Source organism: Parasteatoda tepidariorum, chromosome 7, assembly GCF_982258835.1.
Source record: "Parasteatoda tepidariorum strain Cologne lab strain chromosome 7, Ptep-v5.0, whole genome shotgun sequence".
NCBI classification, from domain to species: Eukaryota; Metazoa; Arthropoda; class Arachnida; order Araneae; family Theridiidae; genus Parasteatoda; species Parasteatoda tepidariorum.
Window position 1 is genome coordinate 42,713,242 of NC_141761.1, and position 25,143 is coordinate 42,738,384.

The following is a 25,143-nucleotide window of genomic DNA, read 5'->3' on the forward strand; positions in this document are numbered from 1 at the left end:
CCCCAAAATATAGGAAGTAGATGCTATCTGGAAAATATGGCCCTAATTGTTTGATCAGGAGAGCTATCCAAATCATGGGCCCCCTAATGTTAATTTTATTTGTTATGGATTTCGCCATATCTAGAGAAATTGTTTAAGTGAATTGAAAAATATTTGCGCAATTTTTTTCCAGTTTTAAGATTCGTTTATGCTTGCCAAAAATGTATAAATTAAAATAATAATACATTTGATTTTTTTTTTTAAATATCAATTCATTCGAAAATACTTTTCAACCAAAAATCAATAATTATTATAAAGTGTGAAGAGTAAACTGGTCTATACATAGAAATAATAACTGTTTAGAACTTTTTCACCCAATGGTTTGCTCTCAGATATGAAATGTAAATAAATCCCAGATAGAAATTTTGAATTTTATGTTTTTTACTAGAGATGCAAATAATTTTTAACTCTTCATTTATTTACTTATTTATTTATTTTAGGTGTTTTTTTTATTCTTAAAACCTAATCTCTAGAAAAACTACAGAAAATAGTTAATATTTCATTTTCAATAATTTCCTTATGTGTAATATTGAATTCATTCAAAGTAATAGCCTAAACATGAAAGTTGCTTTAGCTAACGCTCACATTAGCTAAAATACGTTCGCGAAATGCATTTCGCAAAATAAAATTAATACAAAATTTACGAAAAAAAAAATTTTAATAGCAAATTGACTTTCTTCACACACAAAAAAAAACTATAACACACTAGCAAATTGTTTATTATTATTTTTTTATTTGCGTGCGTCAGTGCGTGTTCATACTATAGGTAGTTCAAACAATTTCTTGTGTGACGCAAATAAAGCACTACTTTCTCTTAAACAATATTGAGGTATGATTTTTAAATTTTCTTTTTTAAAACTTAATAATTATTCAAATTGCAAATTTTGTTGCGAAATTTGGTGGTTTAGTGACAATGAATAAATTATTGACTTAAATATTTCTTTTTTTAAATTTCAAAGATAAATTTCAAAGATTGCGAAAAAAAAATTTAAACATTATTTTTGAAATACTTGTAGGAATGTTTTTTCCAGTTAACCCGTAGCTTATCATCGTCCTCTATAGAGGACAGCGATAATTTGCTGAATTTTTGCAACGGATGTTGTTATATTTAATTATTTTTCACTTCCAAAATAATGTTTTAGATGGATTAACATTAATAAACTAATTTTATGATCAATTTTAAGTTTTTCGTATTTTTTATAGAATTTTGAAAATAGCTATTTTTTACAACATTTTTTAACGCTAATTAAAATTTAATTTTAAATAATTGCAAGAAGAAAAAAATAAATTTGTTTTGAAATTTATTTACCCCAAGCTCTTAATATTAAATTTGAGTAAAAACTGAATCGAAATATATATATTTAAACTGGTTTTACAAATAATTGATATGCTGTCCTATATGGAGGACAATGGTAAAATCCCCTACTATAAGCATCCTCCTGAGAAACTCAATTACATCTGGGTTTCTCTGAACATAAGTCCAGAGTTTGCTTTTAGAATTACTCCTCATTGGCCATAAGGTTTAATTACTAGGTGGCACTATCTTTTAGAGAGAAAATAATGAAATTAGAGGCGAGCTTTGCATTTAATGCCTATCCATTTTGGCAAAAAAATTTCTAAAGTTTTTAACAAATGAAATGAACATGACTATTTAGTGCCATTGATCAATGGATTTGATAATAGTGACCCTAAAGTGGTAATATTGCCACCTGATCTAGACGTAGTCACTGATGATGAAGTCATTGATGATGCCTGCACTAACATTGAACATTGACACAATATATATGATACAAAAAACCACAGGAAGAAACTGCAGGAACTATTGAAGTTATAAAACTGCTGAAGCAATAAATATTTCATCACCAAAATGGACTAATCGAAATTTTCATCAGCTCCTGAGTTACTTCTGGGTTATTCAAAAATTAAATCTAAAAACTGATGAATTTAAGCAATTTTTGAGAATTATGTTCTTTAGCGGTTAGTAGTATAAGGGGCACTTTGGCTTCCGGAAGTGACGTCACTCCGGAAAGCCAAAGTTTCCCCTTATACTACTTAGCGCGTAAAACCTGATTGCTAATTAAATCTGATTTTCGGGATGTTCTTTTAATTAAATATTTGTCTATTTTTAACTATATTATTTTAATTTATTGTCTTTTTTAGTGAAATAAATGTTTTTAATTATTTTTTAGTAAAATAAATGTATTTAAGTTCTTTTTTTTTACAGTTAAAATTGTATTTTTAATTAAATACGCGTATTTACTACTTTATTCATTGCATATTATAATATTAAAAATAATATTCATTGGTGTTTCTTTCGGAAGAGATGGAAGAATCTGAGAGTTTAAGACTCTTAATAATTTCTATGATAATAAACGAATATTGTCTAAACGCATATTTGATCGAAAATAATTGCATCGCGCACCTGCCGCATATATTCGTTTCATCTTTGAACGAAATAATTGCAAAGCGCATGCTATTTTATAAACGTAATAAATATAATAAAAAACGTAATAAATATAATAAAAAATATCTCTCCAGATGTCTCTTTTTTTATTGTTTTTAAATAAAAAATTTGTGGAAGAGGAATCTGGAAAAAATTTCAGTGATAATAAATGAGTATCAACTAAACGCATCTTTGATCGAAATACTTGTAACGTGCTTGCAATTTTAATAACGTAATAAATATAATTAAAAAACTTTTCCAGAATTCTCTTGATTATTTATTTATTATTTTTTTGTTTATTAAATACAATTTTATGAGAAAGGAATCTACAGAGAAATTTGAATGATAATAAACTAAGTATCAACGAAGAGCATCTTTAATCAAAACAAGTGTAACCGGTTCGAGCCACGTCAATGAATTTTTACCCGAATCATATAAGGGAAATAGTCATTTACCCAAGCGGGAATCGAACCCCCAACCTTTGCCTTTGCAAAAGAGGTCGGGGGATAGTGGTTGTCGTCTAAACCACTATCCCACGACCTCTTGGTGTATCTGTCACCATAAATCAAAGGAACTAAACATTTGAGGATAACCAGGGAGTTAAACCGGTAGGGCCAACTACTTCACTTCACTTTACCCTCCTTCACTTCTTCTAGTATGCAAATTATATTTATAAATTTGCATGATAAACTTTGAATGGAATCGTGAACTGTAAGTTGAAGTTAAAGTCTTGGAAGTACATGGTATAAATATTGCGAGCATCAAGAGCGTACATGTACTGCGTTGTCTGCAGTGGTCCCGCTACGTTCTCCACGTAGAAAAAACATCTATTCTCTTTGGATTTCATATTATGGGTAAGTTGCATTTTAAATTTCTTTTTAGTAGTTAATTTCTATTTTTAAGTTGCACGCAATATTTTTTTATATAAATAAAATAGTATTAGAAATTTAAATTAAATTTTAAAGAAGTAGTATATTTTGTAAAATGTTCTTATCTTTCTAAACGATAGACTGTGACAATAATAAATGTAAAACTCATACCTTGTATTACTTTAATTTTTAAGTAAAATGTTTTATGCTTTTAAGTTTTACTATCCTACTGCTTCTCAGTGTATGTATAAACCTGCAAAATACGTAGTGTTACTTTAAATTATAGCTTGACTGACGAGTAAAGGTGGACTGTGCGCAATATTTACAAAATTTTCTTTGTAACGAAATTGTTGATCCAATATTTTCATTGCTCTCTAATAACAGTGGGCTTTTGTAATGCTTCACTCTTAATGTCACTTTAAATAAATAATAATAATATTAAAATAAGTATAATATTTAAATAATTTTAAATTTAAATGCTCTATCTCGCATATTGTTTAAAAAAAATACTCTTACTACTATGAAACTTTTCACTGTCAATATTTATGTAGATATAAACTGTGAAAAGCTTTAAAGGTTATTTTAAATCTCCTCCTAGGAGTCTGAAGTGTATTCAAAGTAACTTTAGAATGTCTGGAAAATCCTTATCCCAAGAATTCGAAGAAAACGATTTTGTTGCAAGGAAAAATTTTATTTTTAAAATTAATAGTACATGCTAAATCCGTACGATGTAAATAATTTTAACTAAATTATTTTAGCCTTGCAGTCCGGATACTCAGTGGTTTCTAGAATTACCGGACAATGAAATCTTAGATCCCCACGTACAGTCTTTTTTAGAAAATGAGGACCTAGAGTTAGATGAGATGGAGTTAGATTTCCTTGAACGCGAAGATTTTTTCCTTCAAACTGGAGGTGGATCAATTAATAGGCCTTCAACCTCAAATCAAAACGTAAGAACTAAAATTTTGCATTAAACTTAACATATCTTAAAAAATAAGTAAAAATTGATTTTTTTTTTTTTTTTTTTTTTTAAATTTAGGATTTGGTGGAGTTTGATGTAAAAGAAAATAGAAAGCGGACTATAAAGAAATATAACGGGGAAGAAATAGATTATCAGATAATATTTAATTTACAATCAAGAAGTAATATTTCGATATTAGAAGTAGAGGAAGGAGTCTTACAATTGTTTAATAGAATAATTCAACGCTCAACACAATTTCTCAACCCCGGAGATCTTATTAGGATATGTGTAGATACTACAAGTTTAGACAGCCCTTTATCCACTAAACTTATGCCTGTGTCTGAAATGACACCTGAAAAAATTGTTTCTCAGATTGAGAAAGTCATTATTTCAGGGAAAAAAGTTGATTTAGATTCCTCACTAAAAATTAATATTTTAACAATAAAGCGACCTCTTGGTTCAGGTAGAACCAAAATATTAAACCTACCCTTGAATACAAAATCTAAAAAATCTATAATTGCAATCAACAACCAAGATGAGTTATGTTGCGCAAGAGCTATAGTGGTTGCTGTTGCGTATCTTGAAAACGACCCAAGGAAAAAATATATTAGTGCAGGGAATAAACCTCTTCAAGGTGTTTTAGCAAGAGAATTGCATTGCAAAGCAAATGTTTCTTTAGGACCTTGTGGTCATTCGGAAATAGAAAAATTTGCCCTGCATTTAGATGTTCAAATTAATGTTGTAGACGCTCAAGCTTTTAATAAGGTACGTTATTTAAATATTATTTTTAAGATTCTAAAATTTTTTAACAGGAAACTTATCGGGCTGTATTCTTTTTTAGGTAACCTTCAGCACTCCTGATAAATCAAAAAAAATTTTTTTATGGTTAAAAAAGAATCATTATGATGTAATTACAAAGATGACTGGTTTTTTAGGAACTTCTTATTACTGCTCATACTGTGACATAGGTTATAAGACTAAATCTGCCCACAGATGTAAAAACAAATGCCCTACGTGTTTTTCAGACTCTTGTCTTGTAACCCGCCCCGTAAATTGCCCAGACTGTAACAAGATGTGCCGTTCCTTAGACTGCTTTGAAAGGCATAGAAATGATAACAAAAAGCATCTATCTCTATGTGCGCAATTCGGACTTTGCGGAGACTGCTACAAGGTTTATAAGAAAAAGTTTCCACATATTTGTGGGGAAAATATTTGTAAATTTTGCAAACAATCCTGTATTACATCTGAACATCTCTGTTTTATGAGGCGGACAGAAATATGTCCGCCTTCAGAGAAATACATTTTCTTTGATTTTGAGGTAGATCAGTCGTCGAGTGAACATGAGGTAAATTTCATCATAATGCAGTATATGGACGGAAGAGAGAAGCAGTTTGAAGGATATGATTCCTTAGAAAAGTTTGGAGCCTTTTTATTTTCCCCGCCCCATAAAGGCTATACTGTAATAGCGCATAACATGCAGGGATACGACGGTATCCTTTTGATGTCTTATTTAATTAGACAAACAATAAAGCCAAACGTAATTATGAAGGGGTGTAAAGTTCTCAGCCTGACATTGCCCTCGTTAAAAATCCGAATTATTGATTCGCTTAGTTTTTTACCTATGCCACTATCCAGATTGCCAGATGCATTCGGCTTAAAGGAAATTAAAAAAGGATTTTTTCCACATCTTTTCAATACAAGGTAAATATTAATTTCCCATCTAGATATTTCTAAAACAATTTAAAGTATTCCCTTTACGTGTCCTATATTTTAATTTCAGAAATAACCAACAATACGTAGGACCTTTACCTGACCCCGTGCATTTCTGTCCCGATACTATGTCAACCAAAGATAGAAAAAATTTTTTTGACTGGTATAGTTGTCGACAAAAGGAATCTTTTAACTTCAGGAAAGAATTAACAGAGTACTGCAGGTAATAAATAAATAAGAGTTTTCAAATACTTGACCGCTTTGTTTTAATATCCTCTAATTTATTTTACTATTTCAGATCAGATGTTGATATATTAAGGCGTTGCTGTGTTACATTTCGAGAGGACTTTATTAAACTGACCGGCATTGATCCTTTTCAGCAAATAACCATCGCAGCCGCATGTATGAGAGTTTATTCCACCCTCTTCATAAAACCTCTCTCTATAGCCATAATTCCTCAAAATGGATACGTAAAAAATATTAATACGAGTCAACTAGCCCTAGAATGGTTAGGTTTCATGGAATTTAAAAGCGGTAAGAAATCGAGTTTTTTTTATAGAGAGCTGTACTGTCATTTTTTATATTTATTCTGTCATTCTTAAAAGTATTTTTTTTTCAATTTCAGGTCGCACTATTCAGCATTCGAGAAGAGAAACAGGTGAAGTTAAGATACTGAACCGATATGTTGATGGTTTTCACAAGGAAAGTAACACTGTCTATGAATTTTACGGATGCTACTATCATGGGTGCACTAAATGCTTTCAACCTTCTACAATTCATCCCACCATAAACAAGCCGATGTGGAAATTGGAATGTGAAACAAAAGAAAGGAAGGAGGCCCTCAAAAAAGCTGGTTATATTGTGACCTATGTGTGGGAGCATGACTTTAGAGAAAAAAAGAAAAATAACAAAGAACTTAAAGAATGGCTGTTAGGATTTAAGGTATTTATTTTTCTTATTTCTACTTTTAAAATCAATTCGGTATTTGCCTGTTACACAAAGGTCGATTCTTATATTTTACAGTGCATACCTAGATTGAACCCCCGATCAGCTTTTTACGGAGGAAGAACGGGAGTCTCCAAGCTTTATCACTGTGCCAAAGCCCCAGAAAAAATAAAATACATAGATTTCACAAGTCTTTATCCTTACGTAAATAAATATTGCTTCTATCCGGTAGGGCATCCTACTATAATTACAAATAATTTCAAATCAATTGACAACTACTTCGGGTTAATTTTGTGTACGATACTTCCCCCTAAAAATATCTTTCACCCTGTTCTACCTGTTAGATCGAAAGGTAAACTGATATTTGGTCTATGTCAGACCTGTATAGAAACGAGGAAAAATCCTCCCTGCGATCATACTCAAAGTGAAAGATCATTAACAGGTACTTGGACCACAATAGAAGTGCAAAAAGCAATTTCTTTGAATTACAGTTTGCTAGAAATTCACGAAATTTACCATTTTAATGATAGGAGCGATAGTCTGTTTAAACCATATATAGATCTATTCCTGAAAATCAAACAGGAGTCGTCGGGTTGGCCCTTAGGGTGTGAATCGGAAGAGGAGAGAGAAGTATACATTACGGATTATTTGAGAAGAGAAGGAATACTTCTGGATGCCAACAATATTAAGAAAAATCCAGGGCTAAGAGCTCTTACGAAATTAATGTTGAATTCTTTCTGGGGTAAATTTGGCCAAAACGAAGATAAGCTACAAACAGTATTTGTATCTTCACTTCAGGAATTCAACAAATATTTTTCGAGTGAAGAATTTGAGGTTAGATTCTTTTCTATTTCCTAACTCACAGTTTTACCTTAGCACTGTTAAAACTTTTGTATTCTATCTTTCAGATGCATAATGTTGCTTTTCCGACTGAGGAGATCGCCATGATACAGTATAAAATTAAGAGAGATTTTGTGGAGAGTAATTCCCGTGGTAATGTCTTCATAGCGGCCTTTACGACAGCCTATGCCCGGTTGAAACTTCTGGACACTTTATTAGACCTGGATAAAGATGTGCTGTACTATGACACTGATAGCGTGATATACATTTCAAACGGAGGAAACGATCCAGAGATAGGAAACTACCTTGGAGATTTTACAGACGAATTAGATGGATCCCATATACGAGAATTCGTAGCTGCAGGACCAAAAAACTACGGATATGAAACTGCGACTGGAAATACTGTCTGCAAAATCAGAGGATTCACCTTAAATTATCAGAACTCTTGTAAGTTGAATTTTCAATGTTTAAAAGACGTTGTTGTTAACGGCAATAGGAAACCAATTGTAACTGAAAATGTAAAATTTAGAATTAACGTAAAGGAACTTAAAATTCAAAACAAGGAGGAAACTAAACAATATTCATTTAGTTTTGATAAACGTGCTGTTGTTGATGATTTTTGGACAGTACCATATGGGTACGATTTGTCAAATACAAAATGAATGATTTTTGTAAAATACGGAATTTAATTCTGTTAATTTGTATTTTTTTCTTTGTCATAATAAAATGAAAATTGCTTAATTTTGAGTTTGTCTGATTTATAATTAAGAATTTTATTAATTTACAAATGTTGTTTTGAAACTGCAATTTTTTGTTTGTGGTACTTTGAAAGTAATTTATTTCAAAGTTGTGTTTTGTATATTTAATTAAAAGTGATAAGGAAATGAAACAAACACAAATAAAATAGCCTATAAATTTAGAGTTTAATCCATGAATTTTTTCTAGCATACATTACAGGTTTTTTTGCAGGTTTTGTTACAGTTTTACGGACTTCATACAATTTTCTGTTGACATCTAATGTAGCAGGGAAATTCACATTTTTTAAAATTTTCAAAAAGGTAGTGCGCCCATTTGGAGCGTTCTTTCTATTTCGTAATAAATCATTCACTAAATGTACAATACTTGTTTTTGGAATGACTATTTCTTTGTGAATGATTTCACCTTTGTTATTCCACTTCAATATGTCTTGACCACGTAAAAATTGGAATATTTCTTTAGCAACTTCATGATAACGTTTAGGAGCCGTTCTCAAAATTTGTCCTTCGAAGTCTGAATTTTCGTCTTTCACGTTTGTTTTTTCGATTGTTTCTTCTGTTCGTTCTGGAATCTGCTCAGATTGTTCTGGAGGTATAGATACTTCAGGATCTCTTGATAAATTAACCTTGTCATGAGTTAACTCAGTATATTTTTGTAAAATTTGTAGATAAAGAGTAGTTTTCTCATGATCCGCTAAATCTTTCCTTTCTAAAATATGTTTCATCTGCTTATCCAAATCCGATAAATAATTCGCCTGCATTTGATCGTGTGGGATTAACACAAATTTCTTGCTAAACTCCATGAATTACTGAACTTAATATTGATAGTGCAGCAGGTAATAAGATAGAAAGAAAACCGCTTCCTTGTTGAATTAAAATTTTTCGTTTTTTATATAATGGTATTTTTTTATTTGATAGTTTTCTTAAACTTCTCTTATGAAACGAAAGTTTATTTGTCTGCTTTTTTGTTAAAGGGACGTTTCCACGGACAACATTTAAAATACATTCGCACACAGATTTAATAACTTTATTGGTAGATTTTTTCAGAATGTCTTTTGGGTTATTACTTTTTGATAACTTTTTAAGAACTTGTAGAGTGTGCACTGTACACGTCGACATCTTATTGCGAAATGAAATTATATTACCTGAATTGGTAATTTATATAAGTTTTAAATTTTTTTTTCTTTCAATTTTTGACTTTGTATGAAATACAGCACTTAGTCAGGGTTAATAATTCCATTTTAGGGAAGTTGATAGCAGTAGTAATATTTACTATTGTGTACTAATTTACGGCCTTACAAAATAAATCAAAGAACATTTCTTTTGTTCTGATTCTATTCAAAGGAGTTCTATTTTGGTTGATAAACATAATATGTATCACCAGGAAACATACCTGTTCTCACGCGGAAATTATCGTCTGTATCACTTTTCAGATCAAGCAGTAAATAATGAAAAGGTTTCGATGTGGCGTCTTCATAACTTTCTCTAAAAAATTTTACTTTTGAAGGATACAGTTGTTTTCCTAAATGCAATGCTTGTGATCTATCTCTTGGGTTTTTAAATAAAACTATATAATGAGAATTTAACGATATTTCGCGCATTTCTTTTCCTTTGTGAAAGATATTTTGAATCAAAAAAATTATGCTGAGCCCTTGGTGGTGTGACATTTTAGTGAACATTTTAGTTAATTTGGAATCATTTCCCAATTCACTCATTAGATCATCTATTACAATTAAAGTATTTGTATAGGTATGCAAATTAGACGGTATGCCTTCGTGAAACGTAATATTAGGCATTTCAGAATATAACTTTTGATAAGCACCATAACACCATAAAATAGTTTTAGGAAATGGATGTATCATTCGAAAATCAATGAGTTTCTTAACATAATGTGTCTTCCCACATCCTGATGGACCCGCCACAATCATATTTAGGGGATGTCGAAGCTTTAGAATCTCATCCATTGGAGATATAATTTTCCGGCTAATTAAAAGTAATTAATATTAAACTTTCGATTTGTTGGTTTTATGTCGCAATATTCCTTAATACATATATATATATATAAAACTGATAGTTTGCAAAAAATATTTTTGGAATTAAATATGAAATATTTTTATAATTCGATAAATGAAATACAAGTTGCTTAAATCATAATTTATTGAACATAAGTCATTCTTACACCATATTTCTTCTTTACATACTGGTACATACGAAAATCATTCTTTTTGGTTACAGATAATTTGCTAATAATTGAATACATAGAATTTCCTTGGCACCGCTTTACAATGAAATAAATACAATAAGGTCCACAAACATTCGAAGACATTGATTGAAAAGTAATCGAGTTCCAACATGTATTGTGGTACTTGGATACATAGTCTTCTATTACTTTTCCATGAAAATTCGGCGTTTGTCCATACGAGTCAAAGAACTCTAAATCATTGAACTCGTTAACGTACATCGCTAGCCAGTGAGATCCGGGTCCTGATGAGATATCTTGATTCACAATTACACATGATTTTGCTTGTAAGATAGGAATGGTATCCGCCGAAAAAACACCTCGGAAATAAGGGGCTGTTGTCTTGTCTTTAGACAAAATATTGGTAATTTGTATTCCATCCATAATCAATTTCCAAAATCGTAAAGCACGTTTCTTGATTTATTAATTTCAATTAAATTTTCGAATTCTGCGAATACAATAACACATACAGTTTCTATCAAAGGTTTACTGAATTTCATTTCTAGACGTAGGTTGCTATGTTTGATGAGATTCAAATGCTCTCCGTCACATAAATCCGGTGATAGATCAAACCCATAAAGTGCGTTACCGTTCGGATAATCCTCTCTAGAAATATAAATACCTCTATTTTGACCCATTCTTTCAGCTCCCATGAACAAACTCTGATATGCCCGAATAAATTTATTTTGTTCAAAGTTCAATTCAAAAGGATTGTGAGGCGTAGGTTGACCGTCAACATAAAGTCCAATAAAGTTTAAGTCAAAATGTTTAAACTCATACGGAGATTTATTATAACTACCATGAAAAGCTTCGTTGTCAACACATCCAATTACAACTCTTTTAGGAATTTGGCCAACAAAAATATTGTCTTGTACTATAGACATATTACCTTTCGGTATAGAATATACTTTACATACCACTCTATTGATGGGGTATTTTGCTGTGCTTTTCTCTAGGGCCTTAGCATGCCCTACAAGGACTCCAGGGTGAACTCTTACTTTCCTCATGAATAAGGACACGTGATCTAACACTACTTTAAATCCATTCTTTCCCATCAAACAAAATTGAGGTTTGCTTCGTATTAACTTAATTTTTAAATCTACTAAATTTAACATAAGTCTTTCTTGATGAAAAATATCGCTGTGTATACATCCAATCATGTCAACAGACGTGCTTCCTTTGAAAAACGCAGATCTTTTTTTTAAACCCTCTTCAGAATCCTTATAAAATAATTCGGAGGTTAGCTGGGATGTTTTACTGTCGTAGCCATGATTAAGTAATGTTTCAATGTAGGAACGATAAGGATATGTATTACTTGAATTAGATATTAAACGATCATTTAAAGTTATATCTACTTGCGAAAATAATGAGTGTAAAAACAGATTTATTGGACCAATTTCATCATTTTCTAAAATAGGCTTATTATCTGATTTTACAATTTTCGCTCGGACATAGAGTTGGGTTTGACTGAGATCTATGTAATCTTCCGTATTTCCCGAGACATGAAATTCCACAGGGGCGTTATCAAACACGTTTGACACCGGGTGATACTCTACCCATTGTCCACTTTGAATGACGGTTTGCGTTGCGGGTAAGTTGAAAAGCTCTAATTCAGATTTAACGCATTCGGGAGAATCTTTTAATAAAAACGACATTATGGATCAAAAATATCCCGTCCTTTCACTTTCCTTATTTTTGAACGAATGATTTTTTTCTGCTTTTTACGCTTCCTTTTATACTTGCCTTTTCCAACCATCGATTGAACTTTATCGATAGCTTTCTGGGCTAAATTTTTTCCACCTTCTTTGCTTCTTGCTTTCATAGCATCTTTAAAATTTTGACCAGATAGTACATCAGCTGCTACACGGGTTCCAGTTCTTAATGCTTCTTTTCCTACTGTTTTGGTTCCTTTTATTAAAAAAGGAAGAGCAGATCTGAATAAACGTCTAAATAATCCACCAAGACCGTATCCTTTTTGAAAAGGAATTCCTTTATAGTAGGGCAATCCTTGACCATTTTGACCCGCATAATGCTCTTCGAATTTTTTTGAACAACACACATAAGGTACGCTCATCTTGAAGACTTTTGTTTAAATGACAGTTAAAATTGTTTGTGTGTATATTTAAAGTATTTGCTTAGTTCTGAAGTGTAGAACTAATATCACTTTCCCTCTTTCAAACGAAACAAAATCCCCTGAGTGAAATCGGATTTCTATATCAATTGTTTGAAAAGATTGACGGATCACAGGTAAGTATTGGGGTCTATCGTAATATTGACTAATTACATCACCATCTTGCGCTTTGACCCTGACTAATCTCAAGAGGGGGGCTTGTACATTTCCCACTATTTGAGGAGAAACAATATCCGTATAGACGTAGAAAAAAGAATATGCAGTTTGGACATCGGCTGGAAATTCACTTTTCATAGTTCCTCGAATAATTGTATTTTGGGGGAAGCCTAACAAAACACTTAGATTTTCTAAATGTAGTGCTGCTCCTTGAACTACATTGATTTTAACCCGTTTTGTAACTTTGTTATACATTAAAGTAAATTTACTTGGATTTTTTGGTAATATTAACTGAATTGCAGATACAAGATCGTACATTGATTCGTAATATGCTGCTTCGATCGTCTGCTTATGCAATTTTCCATCTCCAGTACTATAGTAAAATGTATTATTTGTATGATTCACATTAAGCCACGAATGAGGATAAATGATTTCAGACAAACCCACTTCCCATTCTCCATTTAAATTTATCGGTACAGGCAGTTGCGTAGTAAAATGGGATATTTTATTTTCTTGAAAATAATGCGTAGAGCTGTCGGAAGGTAGTGTCACATAGAAAGACATTTTTACAAATGATACGATTATATTAAACAATTATATTTTATAGTAGTTTGACGTCAGTCACCCAGTCGTTAAATTTATCCGGATATCCTAGAAATTTTACAAAATATTCAATCCTTCCGCCTCTTTTCCTTTTCCTAATGATCTTTTCAACGGGGTAAAAACCGGAATCTGCTACTTTTTGTAATTCTTCGCTATAAAATGTTCCTTTTATATTTTCATCCATTAAATCTTTGATTTTATATACAGTAGGATTTCTTGGAATTACGTGAGTAATAGTAAATAACTCTCTCGTCCAGTTTTGCTCGTAGCCTTTTTCAAAATGACCCTTTTCTCTGCTAACACGAACTGTATCTCCTACTTTAAAACTTATTACTGGTTTTCTGAGCATATGTAGATCTCCATATAAATTCTGCCACACTTTTCCTTGATTTGCAGTTGTAACGGATGCTGGTTCCGTTTTAATACTCCTATGAAAACTATGATTATAGCTTAAAATAAGTTTTTTTAAAATATCTATGTAACTACGTGTATTGTATTCCGTAAAATATTTCCACATCTTCGTCTTCAGGGTTCTATTAAAACGCTCAATAACAGATGCTTTTGCTTGATTATGTGTTGTAAAAAAATGAATTTGTTCTTTCTTCAAGTAATTTTGTACAATTTTATTTTTAAACTCTGTTCCCGAATCTGTCTGTAATTTTTCGGGTTTCCTTTCTTTAAATATTTTTTTAAATGCTCTTAATATAGTATTACCTAATTTGTCTTTTAAAGGTATAGCCCATGCATATTTTGAAAAAACATCAATACACGTCAACAAATACTTGTGACTTTTGTTATGTTTAGCTAAGGATTTCAAATCAACTAAATCTGCTTGGTATTGTTCATTAATTCCGCCTACAATTACTCTATTTTTTTTAAAGTTTAGCTTAAGAGGTTTATGTAAATTATAAGAATCTTTTTTCTCTAACCATTTTTTTATATCTTTAACTTTAGATTTACCTTTTAAAACTCTCTGTAAGGCGTTTATTCCTCCAAAACTACCCGGAAGTTCAGGTTTACTATATAATTCATTTAATTGTTCATTCATAATACTATTTAGAAGTTAGACACTTTTACAATGTTATATTTGTTATCCAGTTTCGAGCAAAATGAATATTTTTTTAAAGGAATGCTTTTTATGTAGCTGCCGTAAAGTTTATATTGCTTTCTAGCAAGAATAATAAATATAAAAAAAATTCCATCTATTTATAAGTAAATTTTAGAGTGTTCATTTTATCTAAATACGAAAAAAAATTCCGCATCATTTAAATTTACTAGTTAAATTTTCCATTAATGAAGCGCATTTTACTGGTGTTGCCCTCTATGAGAAAATAATTTAATTACAGAGTTTATTGTTCAACTTTTTTCTATGATAACGATTAAGGAGTCGGAAGAATAACTTTTAGTGTTTAAATACTATGAAAATTAAAATACTATACTAATTTTGATTACGAATATTAAATTACACAATTATCAGTGCTGCCCTCTGTGAAAAAATAATTTAATTAAAGTGATTATCTCTAAAAAAACATATTGCAAAACTTTTTTCTGTAATAATGATTAAGGTGTCAAAAGAATACCTCTTATCTTTTAAATTATTAAATGCTAAAAAAAATGCCATACTAGTTCTATTACGAATTTTAAATTACACATTCTTATAAGGTTTTAAAGCACAAATAACAACTATAATAGTACACATCACATAATATTTATTGAACTAAACACTGATGCCATCTAATGAACAAAAATCAATTTTTGCAAGCATTATCAATTCAAATATATTAACAGTATTCAGATATTGTTCGTTTATATAGTCAATTAAGGGAAATGGATACTTTGTAGGAAAAAATATTTCCTTTTTCAACGCCTTTTCAAAGTCAGTAACTATACTTACTGTGTTCAGGTTTAAGCACGATTCATAAAAATCATAAACTGTGTTAATTTCTTCGATTTCTGGGAGTTCGTCTGTTCTTCGTATAGTTTTTAGTCCTTTTTCTAGAGAAATATGATTGTTCACAATATTCCTTAGGACACGAGTCATGGATGACGAGGTTAATCTTTCGATGCTTTCGTCAGACACTTTTTTGAGAACATTACATGACGTGTGTCGTTTGAACAGTTCATTAAACTTGACGGTGTTGTATTTTAAATTAATATAATTACAAATCACTGTGTCGCGCACTTGACCGAGTTGTGACCATTGCACTGAATCTATTTCGACAGTAGATCTATAAATTCGACCGCTTCGGCACTGATACTCATGAGATAATGTGAAATATTTATCTTCTTGCATTTGGACGTAGTAGGTATCTCTTTCATCTCGATCTGAAGCATCCAATTTCATGTTAATATCAACAACATCAAATACCGACATCGGAGGCACATATGTTTTGCTCAACACATTAAACTGGGCTATTTCTAGAGTAACACCATCTTTGGAGGGATAATACATCTCACGATGAAGTTTATAGGTTCTTATATGGATCTTTACTTTCCTCTTGTAAGCATTCAAAGTCAGAAACAGATGGTTGCCAAGAGGATAAACGTGTTCTGGGATACTGTCTCTCTGAAATTTTCCATTTTTGTGGCCAACGTACTTGCATTCCTGTAATATTAAAACGTTTTTGAGTTCTTGACCAAATAGTGATAAAATTTTAGTAATAACACTGAAATGAAGTATATTTGAAAATTAAATATTAAAATTATAAACTGGAAAAATATCAAAATTAAATAAAAATAAAACTTTTATTTAAATTTAATCATTCTATATTATAAAAAGAAAAAAGAATACAAAATACATAATATAATTAAATACATAATATTTATAAAACCGTCATTATTAAAATTAAATAAAAAATTAAATAAAAATTAAAAAATAAAATTAAAAGGGAATAATTAAAAATAAATAGTAAAACCTATTAACTAAATAAATTTAAAAAGCATTAACACGAAAATTAAATAAAAAAATTAAAAATAAAATATTATAGTTAAGGAAATGGAAAAATAATTTTGAAATTAAAATTTTAATTATATATTTAAATAATAAATTTTAAGATAAATAATTTTAATAATAATTATTTACTTTAATAATAAAATACAATTGAAATAAATAATGACTTTGAAAAGAATAAAATAGCTTTATTTTTAAATCTAATATTACAATAAAATAAACATTACTATAAAATATACTTACATCGTTTTCATCATATTTTCGCTTCATTGCCGTATTTTCTGAACTTTCAACTCCAGCCATTATGAAATATATTCTCAGACTTCGATGGATACTATTTGAAGTTTAAAGCATACGTTCTTATAAATGTTTCGTGACTTCGAAATGGTTATATATGTATAAAATTTCTGAGTCCTGTTGCCAATTTTTTTGAATGAAATATAAACAGCCAATGAATAAATTTAAAAGAAGCAAACTACTAGTTCAACTCCAAACTGCACATGTTTCGAAGTGCATTCTTTGGAAAAACACGATCAGTCTGCTAGTTCCTTGTTCAAACCTGATCAGAACGGAAGGAGGGGGGAGGGTCATGTTCAAAACCTGTTAGATCTTGTTCAGGGTTTCATTTCATTCCTCTAAAACCTATTAAGAGACTAATTAAATGTGCTTTGTTTATCCCTACGTGTAATAGAGACTCCCTTTTCTTAAATTTGCATATAATAAACAAAACAAAAACTTACTTAAAAGAGAATTTTGGAAAAATATTGTTATTATATTTATTACGTTAATAAAACAGCAAGCTCGTTTCAATTATTTTGATCAAAGATGAGTTTCAATGATACTATCACTAAAATTTCTCTCCAGATTCCTTTTTCATAAATTTGTATTTAATTAACAAAAAAAAAAGACTTAAGAGAACTTTGGAAAAATATTTCTTTGATATTGATTACGTTAATAAAATAGCATACGCTTTACATTTATTTCATTCAAAGATGAAACGTATTTATGTGGTTAGTACGTTTTACAATTATTTCGTTCAAAGATGAAACGAATTTATGCGGCAGGTGCGCGATGCAATTATTTTCGATCAAATATGCGTTTAGACAATATTCGTTTATTATCATAGAAATTATTAAGAGTCTTAAACTCTCAGATTCTTCCATCTCTTCCGAAAGAAACACCAATGAATATTATTTTTAATATTATAATATGGAATGAATAAAGTAGTAAATACGCGTATTTAATTAAAAATACAATTTTAACTGTAAAAAAAAAGAACTTAAATACATTTATTTTACTAAAAAATAATTAAAAACATTTATTTCACTAAAAAAGACAATAAATTAAAATAATATAGTTAAAAATAGACAAATATTTAATTAAAAGAACATCCCGAAAATCAGATTTAATTAGCAATCAGGTTTTACGCGCTAAGTAGTATAAGGGGAAACTTTGGCTTTCCGGAGTGACGTCACTTCCGGAAGCCAAAGTGCCCCTTATACTACTGCGGTTATCACATTTTGCTTAGAGAAATAAAAGTGCTGGGAAATTGCTTTTGATACTGAAACAACTCTCTTTAGTCAAGCAATATCGAGAAAAAGGTAATCTGATATCAAGAAGCATTTACACTTCAATGACAACACTGCTATTGATTCATCAGATAGTTATTACAAAGATCGTCCAATTTATGAGCTGTTGAATAAAGATATACAACAATTTGGTGTGTTTTTGGAACATTTAAATATTGACGAAAGAACGTTTCTTTATTTCGGAAAACACGGTAGGAAATGTATATACAAGGGAAATTCGTAAAATTTGGATACAAGCTCTGGATGCTCACATCTTTTGATGGATATTATTTTCTTATGATACCATATCAAAGAGCAAAGCAAGATATTGAGTCTGAGATAAAGAAAGAAAAAATGTCATCATCTCCCATGATTGTTGAAAATTTGCAATCAATAGGTGAAACTCTCGCAAACCGCAAAATTTATATGGATAACTTTTTCACATTTTATGATCTTTTCGTTAGCCTCAAAAGTAAAATCTTCTTTGGTACAGGAAATTCCCTTCAAAATCATCTAAAATGTTGGGAAAGATAAATCGTGGAACATCTCACCGAAATTTTGACTCTAGAAATGAAATAGCAGCTGTTAGTTGGAATGATAGTAGGGTAGTATTTGATTGGTACCAAGTTTGAAGACACAAGTTGAAAGTAGACATACCATCATGTGTTGTTTCTTATAAGAAGTATAAGAATGGAGTATACGTGTTTGACAATCTCATGGAAACATATTGTTGCTCGCTACAAAGAAAAAAATGTTGACCATTATTCCTTAATACATCTGAGACATCATTGGTTGCAGCTTGGAAACTCTCCTAACTTTTTAAACAAATTCTAGAACTCCTCGAATTTCGTCGACACACCACAGTGTCTTACATAGTATTGAGCGTGCCTCAATATATTGCAAGGAGAGGCTTAGGGGTTGAACAAAGAAACCCATACTACTTGAAATTTCAAACTGATCATATATATATATATATATATAAGTTCAAAATGAAGAATAAAACAAAGAAAAATTATAGACATATGAAGAAAAAAAAAGGGGGGTGGGAAATAATAAGTAAAAAAATAACAAACAAAATTTTATTTAAAAAAAAAAAAAAAAGTGAAATGTTAATTAAAAACCGGAGAAAAAAAAACCGGAAAAAAAGATATAATCTTTTCTTCAGCCCACACGATTATATCCGCAAAACAGAGTACTTTCTGATATTGTATCAATAAAGCCAAAGCAAAATATATTAATACAATAGTGTGAGGAGCACTCAAAAAATTTTATAAAATAACTACATAAAAATAGATCATAAAAAGTAAATATAACATGTAAAAACAGATAATGTTATATATATATATATATATTAATAAGAAATCCTAATTTAAAAAAAAGTCCATTGCTAGCTTACAAAAACTTTGCAAAAGAACCTAAGACTGTGTGCCCAAAATGTAATTTAGGACTTTACGTCGAATATTTCCTGCCATTTCATGTAAGACAAGAGGCTTGATCACAAAGCATTTAGTAGTGGATTGGACCATCGTCCTATAGACAGCTTGTAAATATTAAACCATTAAAGTTTTTGTGAGTTTTCTGAATGTTATGTTTTACTTGGTGTTTCATCAATATGTGATAGAATCTTTTTCAAAAAACCTAATTTTTTAAGTGTGGTAAAATATTGGTTAAATTCCTCTCTCACTCTTCCTGCGAAAATTTCTATGGACAAAATAAAATAAATTAATAACTGGAATGAGAAAAAAAAATAAAGCTACTTTCGTAATTTGCACTTTATTCTCAATAACTTCGGAAGAAAATTATTATTTTTTATTAATGTTGGTTTATTTTTAAAAATAACGTACATTAACGAATAATGTTTTAAAAAATCACATGCTGGTTTGATCGTAGTCAGAGGAAATGGAAATATTAAAAGTTTTCAAGGAAATAGTTTTTAATTATTTTCTCAAAAAATGTCTTTCTTATTTATTTATTATTCAATTCTAAAATATTTAATTTAATTTTTATTACAAGGAATGCAAAGAATTTTTAGTCTCTTTTATATTTTATGTCAATTCTTATTAATTTTTTCCACCGCCTAAATACATAAAACTAAAGTGAATTATCTTTGAATTTATATTTCAATAAAGTGAAAAAGGAAATTACATATGTTTTTAGATGGAGAAACTGAAGCAGAATGAAATGATATAGTTCATATTATGAAAAAAACATTTGTAAGAAGGATGAGCCTGTACACGATTACTCTCTAAGAAAAAATTCCTTTTATTTCAAAGAGTAAAAAAAGAAAAAAGGAGTAATCTAAAGGACATTTCATGAGCATTTTAACTCAGCTTAATGAATGGTTCCTTCACAGAAGCTAAATAAAAAGCAAAGCAATCTTATAAGATTAAAATGCTACGAAGAAATACAATAAAACAATAATAAAGTTTCAGACAGTTCACGTTTTTTTTCTTTTTCGTCATCACGTTTGGTGGCTTTGCACCAATCCTGTCATTTTTCGCCTCTTTCTATCAAAAAATTTTGCATATGGTGTATTAAATATTAAGCTTATGCGACGTGGTATAAATTAATATTTGTTGTAAATATTTGGATTTTTTATTTTTTTTAGTTTAGGGGAGTGTCGGGTACCCTCACCCACTGTCAATTTCATATGTATAGAATATTTTTTCAAGTCAATGGGCCGTCGGACATTAATTATTAAATTAAAAAAAGATTATTTTCAAAGTTTCAAGTATTTATGCAGCTGGTAACATGGTAAACAATAGTTTTGAAAATATGTCGAATACAGTAGTCATGAAATTAAGAAAAATTGGTTGAATGTTTTGATTAAACTTCATTTTAATACTAAAAAAATAATTTTTTCAATACATACAGCATTAAAGTATGTAGTCTTAAGTTTAATTTGCACAAAGAAAGAAGTTTATATGTGAAAAATTGTTCGAGTAACTACAAATTTACAAAAAAATTGGATTTCGGGTAGCCCCGCTCACATGAATGTTAGGTATCACCGCCCAATTTTATTTCGTTGATAAATGTACTGCTGCAAAGATTATTATTTTATTGCTTCAAATTTGAAAGTTATATGCATTTGTAACAACGAATATATGTTTTAATATTATATGAAACATAAATTTATATATTTAAAAATGCAAATTAAAACGAGTTTATAAGAAGAGATCAACCAAATAAGTTTATATTAAAAAACAACTATTGTTATTAATTATTGTTACTTAAATTAAATTATTTTCCTTAAAGATTTAATATAAATATATACTAATATTATAATATATTAATATACATTAATGCTGATGTCAGAAGTGCCATCTGTGAAAATTCAGAGTGTGTGCAATGAATCCGATGAGCTCGGATGTGTGAAAAGAGCGTTGCTCTAATTGAGTCATGTTAATAAAGTGCTGTGTTTAGTTATTACAGTCCATTTAGAGATTTTTGAGAACTTTTTTCTATTATATCGAGAATTTTTGTGAAACTGAGCTATCGTCGGACCCAATTAATAATAATAAAAAGAATGACATTTGTTGTTACAAAATGATAGAATTCACTAAAAGTATATAAATATGTAATAAATAAAATAATTTTGTGATAAAAATGATAAATGAGGTTTATCTATTGTCAATACATTGATCGCTTTCATTTATACCTGAAAAAACAGTCAAAAAACATAATTTTTGAAACTGGGCGGGGCTGCCCTTCGCATTTTGAAAAGAGCTGAAAAACATGTTTTTTTTAAATTTCTATTTTTTTAAGTTAAACTATTCTTTTTTTGGTTCTTTTATTCTTTTTGCATTATTTAATTAGATGATAAAACAATAGGAACATACAAAAATATTGATTTTTACTCAAGATTATACAGAAATATAAGCAATACTCCTTAAGTGGGTGGGGTCTCCCCGACTCTCCCCTAAGAGACATTTTATGAATGCTCTACTATGAGATGCGACAGAGCTTTCAGTGTATCGAAAGGTGATGGGAGTCGTATTGGTCCTATATTATGTCATCTTCAGCTGAGATGGGGAAACTAACTGCATTTCAGGGGGTGTGGCAGATCAAACGACTTTAATTATTAATTACAAAATAACTAGCAAATCCACTGAATTGAAATTAGTGCCTATCGTCCCACAATGGCATAAAGTTTAAGCATCGTACTAAAAGTTTAATTTTAAAAAATAAAAAAAATACTACGCAGGTTCCTCCTTGCGTAATTAGCTTTTGACCTATGATCTAAATCTAAAAAAATGAAACGAACAATAAGGTGTCCTAATTTCCGACCTCTCTCATGACTAAACTAGTGGAATCATATTCTCCAGATAGCAGATACCCTTCTCTAATTTTGATAGTAAGAATCCAAATTCGTCGAAAAAACAGCATGTTTATTTAGATCACAGTGCGCTCTATTTTTTTAAATTCTTTATCCTAAATGTAGAAAAAGATGAAGACACTAGTGTTAAAGATAGTGACCAAGATGCTTTAGAAATGATTAAGTAGATTTTTAGTTATAAAGTAAGTTGGAGTTTTAAAGCAAACTTCGATTAAGGACTTCTTAAATAATGAAATAATATTCACTTCAAACCAAATGATATGCAATTCAGGCATTAATGGGTTGATAATCATAAAAACTAAAATGAAATTTTGTTTGGGCCCCGAGTCTTGTGTTTACTTTTCTTAAAATTAAATTTCAGGAATATTAATTTCTTAGATTTTTTTCGTCAATTCCGTATATGTGTATAATTGAAAATAGTTCTTTAAAACATGTACAGGGTATTCATTTATTTGCAAAATCTTATTACAGAATTCACTTATAAAAAATGAGTAGAATGGGCATGCAAATATGAGAAAATAAAGGAAAAATTATATAACACAGTAATAAAGATTTATTTTCATTACAGGTGAAAAATTAATGTAAAAATAACATTCAAGTTTATTTAACGTAGAAAAATTATAGTTAACATTTCTTTTATTAAATAAACAGTGCATTTAATGGACAAGTTTTCCTAAAAATAAAGCTGTATTAAATGATAGTTCTTAAGATGTATTAAATACTATTCATCCAAAAAATGGCTTTTCATTTAAGCTGCTCAAGGAAATTAAGACTCAAAAAGCGGAAATAAATGCCAATACCAAAGAGAGTTGGTTGGGGAAGAATTTTTTCTGCAATCCAAATGGAATAGAAAGCCCTGAAGGAATTTTCTCACTGATGTGAATATATCTCGAAGCTATATGCCAGAAAATTATTACTTGATAAAAGCATTTTTAAGTACGAAAAAGAAACTGGAGCTAGTATTAGTAAATTAAGTTCTTTTAGCGGAAGAAAATGAATTAACATTGAACTCAATATATGATTAAAGTGACTTAAGAAATTACTAGATTCATTCATAGTTAGATAAATTCTAATATTGCATTTTGAACGAAATAAAGTAATTCCAAACTCTCATACTTGATAAATAAATAAACTGTGAAATTTTTTTCTTAATAAGAACTGAATATATTTAATAACACAAGTATGCGAAATTGAAGTTTTTGAAAAATACAAGAGAAGTTATTGTTGATTTAAATGTTATTTGATATGCTGATTTCGAAAATGATCTTCATTTTTCCCAATCACATCAGGATTTTTTGTAAAATCGATATTAATGTTTTCACTAAAATCCTATTTGAAGAGGAACTCTCACAAACAATTTTGCATGTACAATCCGGTAGCTGTTATTTTCATTCATTTTGATCTATGTAAAATTTAATCTTGTAAGAGAAATTTGATTTTCGAGCTATCAGCTAATTTTTATAGGCTAAAATGAATAAAAAGTACTGTTAGCAGATCACACTAGTCACCTGTGGTAGCGAGAAAAACAATAAGTTCCTTGTCTTCAAACTTTTTACATCAGTTTCTAGAAAAAAATCACTAGCATAACATTTTAATTTATTTTTATTAAGATAACTTACGTAAAATTGAGGATTGACCAAGAATAACAAATATTGTGTATGTGTACATGAAAGTTTGAAACTAAAAACAGAACAAGCAAAAAAACAAAAGAGAAAAGTTTCTATTTAAATGCATACTCGTTTTCCTCTGAAGCTTATTTTTGATGACCTTCCTTTATGCCTAATTTCAGGTCTATCCAGAGTGCTATCATCCAACAGTAGTCGGCGAGCATGTTCTTGTCTCTTCTTCCTTGATATTTACGTTCCATATCTCTGATATGATGGGACCTTTCCGCTTGTTATCCGATGACTGCTACATTTTCGAGGAAAAAGTCCACATGTGAGTGAAGGAAATGTATTTTTACACTGATTGAGCAACCCAAAGTTTTAAATTTGTCCAGCAGTTTCATTACAATTTCCGTATAATCAGGATCCTTGTAATTACCTAGAAATTTACTAACGACATTTTTGAAAGCAATCCAATCTTCTTTTTCCGTTACTGTCCTGCTCAAAATCTCTATCCTTCATGAGTTTGCGGATACCTGGACCAACAAAGATTCCTTCTTTCAACTTGGCTGGGGATAAACATGGAAACTCTTTGCACAGGCATATAAAACGATCTCCAACTTTTGGAACAACCTTGACAAACTGCTTCATTACACCTAATTTTATATGTAGCTGAGGTAACAATACTTTCTTGGATCAACTAAGCTGCTTCGAATAATGTTCTTGGTGCCTGGGTCAAGATTTTGTCTTCTCGGCCATTCTTTTTTTACCCAAGTCTTGTCACGGCCTTTGAGTCTTGTCACGGCTGTCCCACTCACAAATGAAACATGAGAACTTTGTAAATCCCCCTTGATGACCAAGAAGCATGGAGATAACTTTCAAATCACCGCAAATGGTCCAACTGTGGTATATATGTTTTATTTTGTCCAGGACGAGAGCCAGGTTTTCATAGCATTCTTTTAAATATACTGAAAGTCCAACTGGTACAAATGCA

General features: G+C 30.0%; 3 protein-coding genes across 3 annotated transcripts in view; 1 reads left to right on the top strand and 2 right to left on the bottom strand.

The window, feature by feature from the left end:
* The window catches only part of LOC107455655 (fasciclin-2-like), a 132,250-nt gene that overhangs the window by 38,047 nt on the left and 69,060 nt on the right, over positions 1-25,143 (bottom strand). The gene's annotated exons all lie outside the window — the stretch shown is intronic.
* Positions 4,058-8,547, top strand: LOC122271788 (uncharacterized). Its single transcript, XM_087167741.1, has 8 exons — positions 4,058-4,301; positions 4,391-5,077; positions 5,154-6,013; positions 6,093-6,245; positions 6,321-6,556; positions 6,648-6,964; positions 7,046-7,801; positions 7,876-8,547. The coding sequence occupies exons 1-8, from the start codon at positions 4,215-4,217 to the stop codon at positions 8,467-8,469; spliced, it is 3,690 nt and encodes a 1,229-aa protein (XP_087023867.1). The 5' UTR covers positions 4,058-4,214; the 3' UTR covers positions 8,470-8,547.
* On the bottom strand, positions 15,384-17,457 carry LOC147807041 (uncharacterized). The gene is made up of 2 exons (XM_087167743.1): positions 16,885-17,457; positions 15,384-16,296 (listed from the first exon to the last, which is right to left on the bottom strand). Exons 1-2 carry the CDS (start codon positions 16,942-16,944, stop codon positions 15,409-15,411), a joined length of 948 nt encoding a protein of 315 aa, XP_087023869.1. The 5' UTR covers positions 16,945-17,457; the 3' UTR covers positions 15,384-15,408.